General features: G+C 32.1%; 1 protein-coding gene across 2 annotated transcripts; it reads left to right on the top strand.

Moving 5' to 3' along the window:
- Window positions 1–4,520: 4,520 nt before the first annotated feature.
- Window positions 4,521–6,718, top strand: LOC130973664 (transcription factor LUX-like). 2 transcript variants are annotated; one of them, XM_057898283.1, is made up of 5 exons: window positions 4,521–5,283; window positions 5,466–5,542; window positions 5,652–5,691; window positions 5,828–5,918; window positions 6,061–6,718. In XM_057898283.1, exons 1-5 carry the CDS (start codon window positions 4,920–4,922, stop codon window positions 6,626–6,628), a joined length of 1,140 nt encoding a protein of 379 aa, XP_057754266.1. In that variant the 5' UTR covers window positions 4,521–4,919; the 3' UTR covers window positions 6,629–6,718. The 2 variants fall into 2 exon arrangements, with proteins under 2 accessions (XP_057754266.1, XP_057754265.1); XM_057898282.1 differs by having other exon boundaries at window positions 5,825–5,918.
- The last annotated feature ends 9,713 nt before the right edge of the window (window positions 6,719–16,431 follow it).

Raw genomic sequence — 16,431 nt, 5'->3', positions numbered from 1 at the left:
ACGATCCATGCATATATGCATGGATGCCCACAAGGGCTACGCACGAGTGAGGAATGAAAAAGGTTAGGCTTACCAACTAAAAAGAACTCTCCTTTGATAAAAAGAGGAATGGAAAATTGTACTAGTAGTGTTTTAATTTGTGGTCAATACATATATAGAGGGAGAACCATATTATATGAAATCATTGATAACTTAGCTTGTTGATGAATTGAATGATGATTCTCAAGTTAATTAATGTGGGGAAGATTTTTTTGTTGTTGAATAATTTTGCTTTCGGTTCTTCCTTTACTGGTGAAAATTAAATGTAGACACAAATATACGAATTCATATATAAAATCATACATTTTTTTCAGAATCATCATTGTATTCTTCACTATATTAAAAATAATTCATATTGTACAAAAATATCATTATATGTGCATGAAGGATCTAAAGATTTACTCATTACAAAAATCCTAATACTTAAAGGAAGACAACATAAATGGTTATGTTTTTAACATTAGATTTATTTTTTGTATGTATAAGCTTATTTTTTTATTTTATTTTTTACCTAATTTTATTTTATTTTTTAGTTTAGAGTTTATCGGTGATCAAATTTTAGACCTTTTAAATATAGAATTTTGATACCATATCATAAAATTATTCGTTCTAAAAATTTAAACTAATAGAAGAAGTCAACATGAATGATTATAGCTTTAATATTATATTTTTCAATTTTGATAAACGTTTTGATTGGATCAATATAAACAACGGTATGTCTGCCTCCTTCATCTCACTGAGTAAACAAAAATAAAATAATAATAATAATAATAATATATGAAGTAGAGGAAATTAAAATAGTAAAAGAGAACAGAGTTTAGCAAATAATGTATGTGAGGAGGAACAAAGCCCGTGATTCCCGACGAAAGGAAAACATTTCATATTATCTTTTTTTTCTTTTTTTTTTGAGAGATTTAATTTAGGTCTGCATCAGAGACAGCACAGCATTATCACACTTCACAGTCTCGCACACATGCATTCTTAGCTAGCTTTAGAAATTGGAAGGAAAAAAAAAGAAAGAAAATAGAAAATTCCTTAGCACAGCTATTATCACACTTCACCATTATTTCTCACTGCTGTCAATTCATACATTTCTTACGGCCATTTCCCCTTTTCCAGCTGTTAATTTTATATTTTTTTAAAGGTAAGATAGTGATTTGCAGTTTATTTTAGAGTAAATTTTTTATCCTCATGAATGTATATGTGAAGAATTTTTAAGCGAAATGATTGAGTTATGCATGTAGCTTTATTAAGACAAGTGTATCCTGTAGCTAGGAAACAAGAGATTGAGTTCTATAATTCTATCCGTTTTTTTTTTTTTTTTCTGAGTTTGGTTCAAGTTATATTTCATACTAATTCCACTTATATTAATAATTAATAACTTTAAATAGAATAATATTTAAATTGGTTCCTAACAATATTTATATTGAATAACTTAGTCTTGAATAAAATCTTTTGACAAATTACTCTCTTTATAGAATGTTAGATAAATTAATTTTGAATATAATAAAAAAAACAAATTAGTCTCAAATACTTCTTAAAAATTAATAAACTATTCTTAATTTTTTTTTCTGGAAAATAATATGGTTACGTGACTTAATTCTCTAAGATTTCGAAAGACAAGGGACTAATTTACCCGTTTATTTTATTAAAGAATAATTTTTTTATATTTTAAAATATTGGAGACAGTTTGTCAAAAGTTTTTTTATCAGGAATTAATTTGTTCGATATAAAAATTATTAGGGACCAATTTAGAGGGTATTACTTTTTAAATGATATATTTTTGAAAAATTAGTAATAATAAACTATAATATTTTGTATTTATATTATATAATATTATTTTAGTAATGTGATATATTTATTAACTTCTAAATTCTTATTATTTTAGTTTTTATAATTTTCAAACTGATATATTGTCTAAATATCAACTTGACCTAATTTGACTTTTTATTTTCTAGGATTGAATTTATATATATATATATATATATATATATATATATATATATATATATATATATATATAAAAGAGAGTTAGAGACAGGTGAGGGAGAGAGAGAGAGAGAGGATTTAACGGTTTTTTATATATAAAATATTTTCTATTTTTATTTTCAAAATATAAATGCTTTTTTAGAAAATGAAATTAATAAAATGTTTTTTTCCTTAAAAATGTCTAAAAGCAAAATAATTGAAAATAAAAGAAAGACAAAAGAAGCAAATACGCCCTTAAATCTAATTCAACCCATCAAAGTTTATACGACGAATACTAATGTGTTTCAGGTATCACAGGAAAATGCAATGTTTTTTAGAAAATGGTTTATCATCAGATGGAATAAGTAAAGTAGTAGGTTAAGGGTTTTTAATTTTATTTTGTAATATATATATATATATATATATATATATATATATATATATATATATATATATATGTCAATTTGATTTTTTTTTTAAATAAATATTGTACATTAGCCTGATTAGTAAATTATCTTTGTAAATCTTTATATTAATTCATATAAAATATAAAAAAAATGAAGAGTTATAATTTGTATAGTTATGAATTGGAGTAAGTAAAGAGTGTTGATGAGCTCATCAGTCACTACAAGAGGACATCGGACATGGCAGCAGTTTTAGTCGTGATTGACAGCAATTTTAAATCGTCGTAAAATTTAATACTGATGGTTTGATAAATCATTCTGGTTAGTGGTGCAGAGAGTAAGTTTTACGACAGTTTTTAATAATTGGTGGTATAACCATCGCTGGATTAAAGTATAAGTATATATATTAGTAAAAAAATTACTTTTAATAGAAATAAAAATAACTATTAATATATTTACCGGTAATTGAACATTAATTGTTTTATGTTTTATCGTTAAAAGATTTTAACGGTAATTAATTATATAATTGTAGGCAAAAAATTTTTTAATGACCGTAAAAAGAATATAATTACTATTATAACATGTAGTAATAACGACAAATATATAATTATCTTAAAAATATAAATTAAATAAGATATATAATAGATATTATTATCACTAAAAATTTATTACTAAAAGTGATTTTTGTTATCAATATGAAACAAAAAAGAAAATCTATAAGACATGTGAGCATGTGCTCTCTTGTATATGCAATAATAATTTTTAAAATATAAAATTATTAGAATGGAATTAACGTTGAATGTGTATTTTGTCTTTGGTATATATGGCTGAAAAAAAGTAAATTAGATTAATAATGTGTATTTATATATGATATAATTATTTATATATATTTTTAATCAATTTAAATTTTTTTATCAATTTAAATTTTTAAAAGAAGTAATTTTATAGTATGATATTAGAGCTTCCATGACTTAAAAGTGTAGAGTTTAATTGATTTAAAAAAAATTAGCATAAAATAAATAAAGAAAAAAAAGGCCTATAAATTTACGTAAATTAACTAAAAAAAAAACTCTTGCATGAAGAATGATAAAAAAAAATTAAGATTTTTCCAGTAATTTATCTTCCAAAAGTAAAATTATAATTCTGCATTTTTTAATAACTTCAGGCCATAAATTATTACTTTTATTATTATATTGTTCTATCGTTTCTTTGTTTAATTTCTTACCAAACTAAAGAATCTTTCTTTCTTGCATATATAATTAAATCAATAATGCATGACATCTCTACTACTTTCCCTACTAAGTATATTGTAATTATTAAGTTAATATTTTATACATGCCTAGTGTAAATAAAATAATTTATTACATGTAATTTTAACGTATTTTTATAGTTAATTATTTTTTTAGGTGTTAATTTTTACATCTGTATATATTAAAGACAAATCTAAACTTATATATCTACATAGACCCCAGTACCAAAGTTATCGACAGATGACTGAACCCTAATCCAACACAATCATCAGAACTCAGAGCCATGACCACAAGGCAAACATTTTATTATTCAGCAACCACTGAGAAATTAACACACGTATATTTTTAAATTTTACAAAATTTATAAATGAAAGCCTAGATATTAGATAGAAGACTAGTGTGGTAAATAAATGGATGAAAAAAGTGAAGAACAATTTGATTCAACTTCTTACTATACGGTGACTCTGATTTATTTACTTGTCTTTAAATTATTTGCTAGTCTCAGTGAAAGTTACATCCTTATCATCATAATAAGAATCAAACTTGCCTTTAATTTCTATTTTCTCGAAATCAAAACCCTTTTTGTTTTCTATAGTATAATATATATATACGATTCTATCATCATAATACTAAACAAATATTATTCCTATATCTATATACATTGTTTATTTATCTGAACTACTTTATTATAATTCCAATAAATAAATAAAAAGCATTTTGTTATCAAGTTGGAAAGATAAGATTGTCGTCACATGAAACAATCAAGTATATTCCTACCATTCCTTGATGTCCATGCATATTTAATACAATTATATATACATCAACATGCGTACTACTATATGAAAACAAAATTATTCGTTTAATCATCCCAAAGAGTAGTCACACAATAGAAGGAGAGACAGACAAAGAGAGAGAGAGAGAAGAAGAGAAAGTGTTCTCAAAATTCTTTAGATCAAGGGTATCACATAGGTGTATAAGTACATATGGGTTGTCATAGATTTCTGTGGCCAAAACTATAGTGTAGCAAAGTTCGAGAATTTTCTTCTTTTTTTTTTTTCTTTTTTGTTTAATTATATGTCTACAATTTCAAACTATTCCTTTCATAGAATTAGAGGTTTGATTCCACCAATAATTAGCATATAGTGACATAGTAAACACTATTTCCTCTTGTCTTATTAATTATTGTCATCAATTTTTATTATGATTTATTTATTCATATATATCATAATACCCAATTAAGTAGCTATTAAGCTAAGCTATGATGATGATGATGAAGATGGTGGAAGAAGAAAGCCATGGATCAGAATGTTCTAAGACAAGAAGCCCTTGCAATGATGATAATAATAATGAAGATGATGGCTATTGTGAAGAAGAGAGTGAAACCAATAATGAAGAAGAAGTTGAAGAAGAAGATGAGAGTAGTTATAAGAAACAATACAAGAACAACAATGGTGGTGGTGGAGGGTGTTCAAGCAACAGCACAGTGGAAGAGAATAACGAGAAGAAGAGTTCATCAACATCAGTAAGACCTTACGTTAGATCCAAGTTGCCAAGGTTGCGTTGGACCCCTGATCTTCATCTTCGATTTGTTCATGCTGTTCAAAGACTTGGAGGACAAGAGAGTAAGTTACTTTATTCCATTAACATAGATCTATTTTTTTCCAATTTGATTTACTCTTGCTCGGGTAATCATTAATTAACTCCATAGTTTAGTTAATTTGTATGTTATTACATATATTTGCTTCTTCTTTTTTTTTTTAATTACTAATATGTTTGCTTATTTGGGATGTGTATATATATATAGGAGCAACACCAAAATTGGTTCTTCAGTTGATGAATATCAAAGGTTTAAGTATTGCTCATGTCAAGAGTCATTTACAGGTATATATATATGAAGTTACATAATTGTTATTATCACAACCTGAATTTGAATCTTTTAATTTGGTTAATTTCTTTTATTTCCATCTATCTATTTCTTTTTTTTTTCCAGATGTACAGGAGCAAGAAGGTAGAGGACACAAATCATCAAGGTACATATATATAAAATGTTTAGTTTAATTTTTTAATTACTCTTTGCAAGATTATCAATGAGTAATTAGGGTTACATTTGTGCTTAATTGCAAACCTAATGAATTTGATTATGTGTGCATATATATATGACAGTAGTAATGGCTGATCATCATAGGCTTCTAATAGAAAATGGAGAGAGAAATAATGTTTATAATCTCAGCCAGCTTCCCATGCTTCAAAGTTATAGGTATACACACATTAGCTTCACCACATTAATTAATTTAATTAATTCAAATTCCCTCAAATGTTATTTTATTATTTCATCAAATACTGAAACAAAAAAGTTTCTTGATTTCTTACTAGTTAATCACTACTCTTAATTTGAACAGATATGGTCATGGATATGGAGTTGCTTCCGCTACTCTTGGTGTCTATGAAAACATGGCGCATAGGAACGCCAATTTGACTCATCATCATAGCATTTTTTCTCATTATTTTGGGGAACAATCATCAAGCCATCCTCATCCTCATCATCATCATCATCATGAACAAAAAGATCATCAGTTTCTATCATTTGGAAATGGCCAAGGATCTTTATGCACGAATACTAATAACAATAGATTAATAAGCAGTCACATTGAAATGCCTAGAGCTCAAGATTTCATGCCTACTAATACTAATAATAATTTGAAAAGAAAGGCTTCAGAAAATAGTGATATTGATTTGGACTTGTCTCTTAAATTAAATTCAAGGGTGGTTTTTAATGATGAGAAGCAATTAGGAAGAAGAAGCAGCATGATGATGATGATGATGATGGAGGAAGAAGAACACCATGAAGTTGTAGTTAATAGCAATCTATCACTCTCTTTGCACTCTCATCAATCCTCATCACCACAAGATCATTGTAATAAGGTGAAAGGTAAAAAGGCCACTACAAATTTGGATCTACGAATCTGAATGGGACAAAGTTCTAACTGAGATCTTGAGGTTCCTGTCAGAAATTATGTATTTTGTAACTTACATTATATAATTTATCTGACATAACTATATATATTTATATATTCTTCTATTGTCTCTTTCTATATATATAAGTGGACAGTGAATTAACAATTTATCTATATGTAATAGTGGTACTAGGTACAAAGAATCTGGATCTCACCCCCTAACATTAGCATTAGATTAGGTTTGTGTAAATCCACTAAAAAGGTGACATTATTAGTCAAAGTAGTTAGGTATTTTCATCCCTTAAAGAGTTTTTTGTGAGTTTGGAGGAAAGTAGTAGCAAAGGATTTTTAGTATAAAATTTATACTATATATATACAATTTTTCTTTTATTTGTATTTTGTCATGTTTCTTTTTTCTTCTAAAATTTAACTCGAAAATAATTCTTTAACGTTTTGTGTTTGAGTTGTATTAAAATGGGGAAAAAAAAGAGACTAATAGATGGCAAATGAACTGAAACCCTAATTCATATAAAACCTCTAAAATCTGAGAAATATATTAGTAAGAAATCAAACTTGGATGAATCCATGCATGACCTTACCCCTGTTCCCCTAGACCTCATTTCATTAATTTTTTTTTCTTGCCTCTCCTCTTTACAGGCAAATTGAAAAGAAGTAATTTTTTCATTCTGCCCTTGATTTTCCTTGCTGCTGAGGTGTGTAACACATTATCATGATCATTGACACTAAGGCTGAAAGTGAGGATTTTTTCGGGAATAAATTAAAAAAATTCATTATTTTCTAAGAAAAATTAAAATGGTTTAAATTATCGGTATCTATTTTTTTTTCTAGACGAATTGTATGTTTCGCCTCTTTAGACGAACTGTCACAAAACCCAATGATATATATATACAGCGAGGGTGAGGTGAGATTTTTTTATATTTAAATTAAATAAATATAATATTTAAGTTTTTTAATATTTGAATTAAATAAATACAATAATTATCTATTAAAATGTGTAATATGTAGATAATTTATAATTTTAAATATGTATACACATCTCAAGTAATACAACAAAGAAATCATTAAAAACGCAAATTGGATACTGTGTATTCGGAATTTGATAAAAGTTAAAAAAATATATATTAAAGGTATATGAAATACGTGTATTATTGTAACGATTTAACTATACGTATTCGTATTATTGTATTCGTATGGTTAATTAAAGATTCAATTTGAAAAAAATTAATAATTTAAATGTTTTAAATTAAAAAATTAACAAATTTATTTCAATTTTACTCGTATAGTTAATTGTACTCATATGTGCAATTTCTCTTGATACATTGATATAAATTGTCGGTTTGATTTTTATTTTTTTGTTTCATCTAATTTTATTCAAATAATTTAAAATTTTAAAATTACAAAATATTTAATTTAAAATTTAGATGATTATAATTTAAATTAACAATTTAATTTTATTCAATAACAATAAATGTACTCATATGGTTAATTATGAATACTACCTAATTAATTTTTAAAAGCTTTTTGAATATGAGGACAAACATTTGATGAATATTTGGTAATTATGAGTACTCTCTTGTAGTTTGCCGATGGAATAACTAAGCTAACTGTGGTGAATTAAAAAATAGATACTGGTAATTAAAGTTAGGATTTATTTTTTAGAAATAATAATCTTTTTAATTTATTCTGGAAAAAAATTCTAAAAGTGAGTCAAGCGGATGATTTACCGATGGGGTAGGCTTCAAATTCGTCAGGTCAAATTATTTTCATCGGATTTATGATTCCGACAGTAAAGTTACTGGTAATAATTGGAGGGAAAACAAAAAAATTAGCGCGTTCTTTAGGGTCGGATTTACCGGCAAAAAAATCTGACCCTAAACCCACTTAGTGAAACGCTTCGTTTTGGCGACCCGCAATACATTACCGTCGAATTTTTCGACGGTAAAGCCAACGGTAATTTTGCTGTAAATTTGAAGTGCGAGCCCTCTTTTCCTTCATTCGAATTTCTCTCTTTCTCTCTCTAACCCTCTTGCCTCCCACTAATTCTGAATGAGCTGCTACTACTGCTGTCGCCGTCGCCAACATCGTTGCTTCTGCCACCGTCTACGTCGCTACTGCTGCCGTCTACGCCACTTCTTCTTCTCAACTCTAGTGCTCTTCTTCAGGTAATGCTTCCGAACTTAGAGTTTTCTGAAATTCTGATTTGTTGATATAATTTTTAAGGTTTATTTTGAGACTTTTGATTATTATTGATTATTTAGTTCTGAACTTAGAGTATTGAACTTGTTTTGAACTTAGAATTTTCTAAAATTCTGAACTTAGAATACTGAACTTGTTTAGTTTCAATTTTAATTTAGAACATATTCTGGTTTCTGTTCCTTATTTAGTTCTGAACTTAGGATACTGAACTTGTTTTGAACTTAGGATTTTCTAAAATTCTGAACTTAGGGTACTAAACTTGTTTAGTTTCAATTTTAATTAGAACATGTTCTTATTTTAGTTCTGATTTGTTTCGATTCTAATTAAAACATGTGTTGATTATTGTTGATTTATTTTGAACTAGTTATTATAATTTATAAGGTTGATTTGTAGTTCTGAATTTTTTATTATTGTTGATTTGTGTTGATTATTGTTGATTTGTTCTCTTTGTTTGATTTTGATTAAAGACTCCGATAATAAGTCACATTAATTTTTAATATGTTTTACGAGTGAAAATGACAGTAAATTAATAAATAAATAAATATTAGATCATTTTAAATTACTTATGGATGACTTTTTTTCGTACGGACAAAATTATACATGTAGTAATATACATTGCTAAATATTTTTTGCACTTTCCACTTTTATTTTATTTGATTTCAACGGATAACGTATTTCTTTAACTAAGTTTAACCGTAGTTTATTTTGATTAAACATTTTGAATAATGTTGTGAATATATTTAGCACATTTTTAATTGGTATGCTCTTTGCAGACATGATGTAAACCCCATGAAATTAATAAATAATTAGCTAATAAATTAATTATTATTCGAAGAAATTAGAAAAATTAATTTTTATAACTTAGAATAGTAGAAATATTAAAAATACAAATTTTGACACTAATTTTAAAAAGTTTTAGCCCAAAACCGGACAAACGAACCTAACCGATTGAACCGGAGTCAAGAACCCAAAGCCCACTTATTAAAAAAAAAACCCTTTCCTTCTTTTTCTCAGCCATTCGGACAGCATAGCCAGGAAAAGAGAGAGAGCACCATTTCGGGGGAAATGGAAATGGTATTCACTATAAATTTTCATCATCCATAACTTTCAATTCGGAGCTCCGATTGACGAGCCGTTAGCGGCCACGTGTTCGTCTCGGAATTCTCTTCGATTCTATTTAAACAAAGTGGTAAGAAATTATCATTTCTCCCCATTTTTTCCTCTCCTCAATTTCGTAATTTTAGGGTTTGGGTATTAAGAAATTGAATGATTTTGATGGTTTAGGTGAACTCTTGCAGCGGAGAATTACTGGCTTTTGTCCAATTGATTCGTGGGTAAGGTAAGAAACTATTGAACCCTTGCGAAATATTGAATTAATGAACGCTATGATTATATTGTGTGAAAAAGATTGTGTTCTGATTGATTTGGAGTTCAATTGGGCGGTTTGGAACGAAATCCGAGTAATTAGGTTTGAGGAATTGATGTTTGGAGGCTTGGAGCTTGTGAAAGGAGAGGTTTTTGAGGTGTTCCGAGCTTAGAGAGGAATCGACAAAGGTATGATTTTAGTTTCTCGTAGTTAATGTTTAATGTCACGTAAAAACTTAGGCTAGAAGACCTTAAAGTAGGAATGAACTGAATGAATTATTGATGGATTGTGAAAATGGTATATGATGTGTGATTTGATTTTGTGAACGGTTTGTTATTAGAGTTGGTTGATTTTTGTTTAAGAAAATATTTAATATTGGAATTAGTTTGGTTTTGAAATAATTTGATATTGGAAATTATTTAAATGACTGAGAGGTGTTTAGTTTGGTAGTTGGGACCCTTGAAGGGTGGCAAAAGTCCGAGTTTTAGAGGAGGTGCCGCCGAAGATTTTATGGAAATCGGAGGTTCTGTTTGAAGTGGTTACTTAGAAATATTTGGGTTTAAGGATTTTATGATTTGATTTTGAGTTATTAAGAAAACAATTACGTTTTGAGTTTGATTTATTTAGAAGATAGAGAATGAATTAAGTTTTGAGTATGAATTTTTTATGAATGATGATGATATTGAAACTGTTTGTTGACCCTCAGTCGCAAGATGTGACCGGGCACTTTAACTCCCCGAGTTTTCCCATGGGCACGCATATATATATATATATATATATATATATATATATATATATATATATATATGAATTTTGAATATTTTATTATTGAGTTTGGAGTTTGACTCAATGAAATTATTTTTGAGCTTGGGGATGGGCGCACAGAAGGACTGTCCAATGGTTAACTACCAGGACATGTCGGGTTGGCTATATAACCGACAGATGAGACTCATCAGCCATAGAACAGGCATACATCATATGCATTTGTTTGTTTTGTTTGAGTGTGCATTGTTTTGGTTTGCTTAACTGTTTAACTCTGCTTATCTGCTACTTGTTCTATTTGCCGTTATTGTATCTCTATCTGTGTTTTCCTTTGCTTGAAATGTACATGTATATATGTTTTCTAAGAAACCCCTCTTGGCGGAGGCGTGAGGGGGGGTTGTTCCACCGATGATTTGGAGGGTTGAAGGAGACAGACAGTGAAGTTTTAAGTTAAAGTTAGATTTAAAACTTGAATACCTTAGATAACTTACCTAATTTATGGTTTAGTAGGATCTTTAAGCTGAAATCTGAGTGTCGGAGTTCTAGGAATGCCTCTGGCTGTCCCGGGGCCTTTTATATTAACTATGTGGGTACCTTTACGATACTGAGAACCCCCGGATCTCATTCCATATATATTCTATTTTTTTTTTCAAATGCAAGTTGAGAGGCACCTCGCTAAGTGTCTGGAGTTTTCTGTGCAAGCGAAGTTTGGTTATTTTGGGATGCTGTATTTTGTATTTATGCTATGTATATATGTAAATAGATTCTTCTGTATATATTTTATGTTTTCCCCTCCTAGAGGTGACATGGAGAAATATGTGTTTATTATGTAGTTTAAGTTTTATTTTTGGTTGTATATATATATAATTATATTCTCTGGCCGACCTTAGCTTCGCAGGTCGAGTATGGAGCTTGATATCTGTGTTTTTGGAACTCTGATCTGTATATTATGTTTTTAGCCTTCTTTTGATCTCACCTATCTGTTTTACGATTAACCTTGTGAGTGTGACACGATTTTCTATTTTCACTTTTGTTTAGCTTATTCTTCAAGGCTCCTAAATATGAATTCTTTCTACTATATTTATGTACGTATTTTACTTTTAGAGGTCGTAATACCTCGCCACCTCTGCTTTACGATTTAAGCGTAAGGCTCTGCGTGGTAGGATGTTACACATGACAACAGATAGAGGTGTTGCGAATCAGCCTAGTAATCATGGTCGTGGTCGTGGTAAAGGGAGGGCTTCTGCTAGTACCCCTGGGAATTCTAGATCCTCTTCCTTTAATCCGACTAACCCAGTGATGTCACAGGTTGCGGGTGCATCAGAACAGTCGTTCATCATGGTGCCTAACCCCAACTACGTTCCTGCGTCTACAGGGACGACGCTGCCTCCATCCGCACAGCAGCCCACTATCTCGGCGAGCTGCCTCAAGCGACGGACACCGCGGTGCCGGAATCTTCTCGCGGAAGTCAGTCAGTTGATGCCCATTGATAGAGAGGATTTGTACCAGTTCGAAATTCTATAAAATAATTCCGTTGTTAGTATAGTCCAAACCGATAGTCAATCCTCAAATCAAATGAAATTTGGTTTTGTCACAAGTACAAACCCTAATAAATTTATAACCGAAGTATTTAGACTCCGGGTCGTCTCACAAGAAATTGCAATGAAATGATCAATTATTGGCTATGAAGATGCAAGGGGGTTTTGATTTGTATTTAGCAAGAAAATGAATGGGCAAGAAAAGTAAATCAAGCAAGTATTTAAAGAAGACAAGTGGTGGACGAAATTGTGATCACATGCTCTTTGTACTTGTATGAAATTTAATGATTGGCTCTATTTGAATTCACAACTCCGTTCAACTAACCAGCAAGTGTACTGGGTCGTCCAAGTAATAAATCTTACGCGAGTACGGGTCGATCCCACAGAGATTGTTGGTATGAAGCAAGCTATGGTCACCTTGTAAATCTCAGTTAGGCAGATTAAATAGTTTTGGTTTTCGAAAATCAATAATAAAAATAAAATAAAAGGGATAGAAATACTTATGTAAATCAAGAGTGGGAATTTCAGATAGGCGTATGGAGATGCTGAGCTCCTCTTGAAACTCTACTGCACTACTCGCTCTTCCAATCCTTCTTACTCCTTTCCATGGCAAGCTGTATGTAGGGCATCACCATCATCAATGGCTACTTTCAATCCTCTCGGGAAAATGGTCCTATGCGCTGTCACTGCACGGCTAATCGTCTGGAGGCATCACCCTTGGTTGATAGCTACATCCCATCCTCTCAGTAAAAATGGTCCAAATGCTCTGTCACAGCACGGCTAATCATCTGTCGGTTCTCAATCAGGTTGGAGTAGAATCCATTGATTCTTTTGCGTCTGTCACTAACGCCTAGCCTTCAGGAGTTTGAAGCTCGTTCCACACATATGTCCATAAGGACTTGGTCCAACCTTTGATTAAAGTTGACCCTTCTAGTGTAGGGGCGTTCATCTTCTTGCATCATGGGCAAGTGAAATGCCAACCTCACATTTTCCGGACTAAAATCTAAGTATTTCCCCCGAACCATTGTGAGATAATTCTTTGGACTCGGGTTCATACTTTGATCATGGTTCCTAGTGATCCATGCATTGGCATAGAACTCTTGAACCATTAAGATTCTGACTTGTTGCATGGGGTTGGCTAGGACTTCCCAACCTCTTCTTTGGATTTCATGTCGAATCTCCGGATACTCATTCTTTTTAAGCTTGAAAGGGACCTCAGGGATCACCTTCTTCTTTGCCACAACATCATAGAAGTGGTTTTGATGGCTCTTAGAGATGAATCTTTCCATCTCCCATGACTCGGAGGTGGAAGCTTTTGTCTTCCCTTTTCCTTTTCTAGAGGATACTCCGGCCTTAGGTGCCATTGGTAATGGAAAAACAAAAAAAGCTTATGCTTTTACCACACCAAACTTAAAATATTGCTCGCCCTCGAGCAATAAAAGAAAGAAGAGAAGAAGAAGAAGAAGAAAATATGGAGGAGAGGGAGAGAAGTAGGTTCGGCTAAGTGGGAGAAGAGGGGGTTGTGTTGTGTGAAAATGAAGTAGAATGGAAGGGTATTTATAGGGAGAGGGGGTAGTGTGGATTCGACCATTTAGGGTGGGAATGGGTGGGAAAAATGTTTTTGAATTTTTGAAGGTATGTGGGGTTTATGGGGAAGAGTGGATGGATGTGAGTGGTGAATGGGTTGATTGGGAAGAGGAATTGAGGTGATTGGTAAAAGTTGTTGGGAAGTGTGACATGGGGAAGAGTAATCACAAAAACTAGGATTAGGAAGTAAGGTGGGAATATGGTAGGTGGGGATCCTGTGGGGTCCACAGATCCTGAGGTGGTCCTGTGGGGTCCACAGGTCCTGAGGTGTCAAGGAATTCCATCCTTGCACCAAATAGGCATGTAAAATGCCTTGGCACACCATTCTGGCGTTTAAACGCCCATTGGTGCACGTTCTGGGCGTTCAACGCCCATGTAAAGCATGTTTCTGGCGTTGAACGCCAGTTTCATGCTTGTTACTGGCGTTCAGCGCCAGCTTTTCTTCTCTGGGCACATTCCTGGCGTTCAGCGCCAGAATGGTGCTCTGTTCTGGCATTGAACGCCGGCCAGATGCATCTTACTGGCGTTGAACGCCAGCCTGTGCGTCCTCCAGGGTGTGATTTTTTTCTTCTGCTATTTTTTATTCTGTTTTTAATTTTTATGATTTTTTCATGACTCCTCATGATCATGTACCTAATAAAACACAAAATAACAATAAAATAGAATAAAATGAAATTAGATAAAATTGGGTTGCCTCCCAACAAGCGCTTCTTTAATGTCAATAGCTTGACAGTGGCTCTCATGGAGCCACAAGGTGATCAGGTCAATGTTGTATAGTCCCAACACCAAACTTAGAGTTTGGATATGGGATCTTAACACCAAACTTAGAGTTTGGTTGTGGCCTCACAACACCAAACTTAGAGTTTGACTGTGGGGGCTCTTCTTGACTCTGAACTGAGAGAAGCTCTTCATGCTTACTCTCTATTGTCACAGAGGGATGGCCATGTGCCTTAAACACAAGGTAGTCCCCATTCAACTGAAGGACTAATTCACCTCTGTTGACATCTATCACAGCTTCTGCTGTGGCTAGGAAAGGTCTTCCAAGGATGATGCATTCATCCTCTTCCTTCCTAGTGTCTAAGATTACGAAATTAGCAGGGATGTAAAGGCCTTCAACCTTTACTAACACGTCCTCTACTATTCCGTAAGCTTGTCTCAAAGACTTGTCTGCCAATTGTAATGAGAACAAGGCAGGCTGTACCTCAATGATCCCCAGCTTCTCCATTACAGAGAGTGGCATAAGATTTATCCCTGACCCCAGGTCACATAAAGCCTTTTCAAAGGTCATGGTGCCTATGGTACAAGGTATTAGGAACTTGCCAGGATCTTGTTTCTTTTGAGGTAGAGTTTTCTGAATCCAAGTATCTAGTTCACTAATGAGCAAGGGAGGTTCACTTTCCCAAGTCTCATTACCAAACAACTTGGCATTCAGCTTCATGATAGCTCCTAAGTATTGAGCAACTTGCTCTCCAGTCACATCTTCATCCTCTTCAGAGGAAGAATAGTCTTCAGAGCTCATGAATGGCAGAAGGAGATTTAATGGAATCTCTATGGTCTCTATATGAGCCTCAGATTCCTTTGGATCCTTAATAGGAAACTCCTTCTTGCTTGAGGGACGTCCCAGGAGGTCTTCCTCACTAGGATTTTCGTCCTCTTCCTCCCTTGTGCATTCGGCCACATTGATCACATCAATGGCCTTGCACTCTCCTTTTGGATTCTCTTCTGTATTACTTGGGAGAATACTGGGAGGAGTTTCAATGACTTTCTTACTCAGCTGGCCCACTTGTGCCTCCAAATTTCTAATGGAGGATCTTGTTTCATTCATGAAACTGAAAGTGGCCTTTGACAGATCAGAGACTATATTGGCTAAATTAGAAGTGTTTTGTTCAGAATTCTCTGTCTGTTGCTGAGAAGATGATGGATATGGCTTACTATTACTCAGCCTATTGCGTCCACCATTGTTAAAACCTTGTTGAGGTTTTTGTTGATCCTTCCATGAGAAATTTGGATGATTTCTCCATGATGAGTTATAGGTGTTTCCATAAGGTTCACCCATGTAATTAACCTCTGCCATGGCAGGGTTCTCAGGATCATAAGCTTCTTCAGAAGCTGCCTCTCTAGTATTGTTGGATGCATGTTGCCATCCATTCAGATTTTGAGAGATCATGTTGACCTGTTGAGTCAACACTTTGTTCTGAGCCAATATGGCATTCAGAGTATCAATTTCAAGAACTCCTTTCTTCTGAGGTATCCCGTTATTCACAGAATTCCTCTCAGAAGTGTACATGAATTGGTTGTTTGCAACCATGTCAATGAGTTCTTGAGCCTCTTCAGGCGTTTTCTTCA

This window comes from Arachis stenosperma, chromosome 4 (assembly GCF_014773155.1).
Source record: "Arachis stenosperma cultivar V10309 chromosome 4, arast.V10309.gnm1.PFL2, whole genome shotgun sequence".
In the NCBI taxonomy this organism is placed as follows: Eukaryota; Viridiplantae; Streptophyta; class Magnoliopsida; order Fabales; family Fabaceae; genus Arachis; species Arachis stenosperma.
This window is presented reverse-complemented; position numbering and strand designations above follow the sequence as displayed.

Coding starts and splice junctions, on each gene's coding strand:
- LOC130973664 (XM_057898282.1), top strand. CDS start 4,920: ATGATGATGATGATGAAGATGGTGGAAGAAGAAAGCCATGGATCAGAA. Junction 5,543..5,651: donor ATGTCAAGAGTCATTTACAG/GTATATATATAT, acceptor TTTTTTTTCCAG/ATGTACAGGAGCAAGAAGGT. Junction 5,692..5,824: donor AGAGGACACAAATCATCAAG/GTACATATATAT, acceptor TATATATGACAG/TAGTAATGGCTGATCATCAT.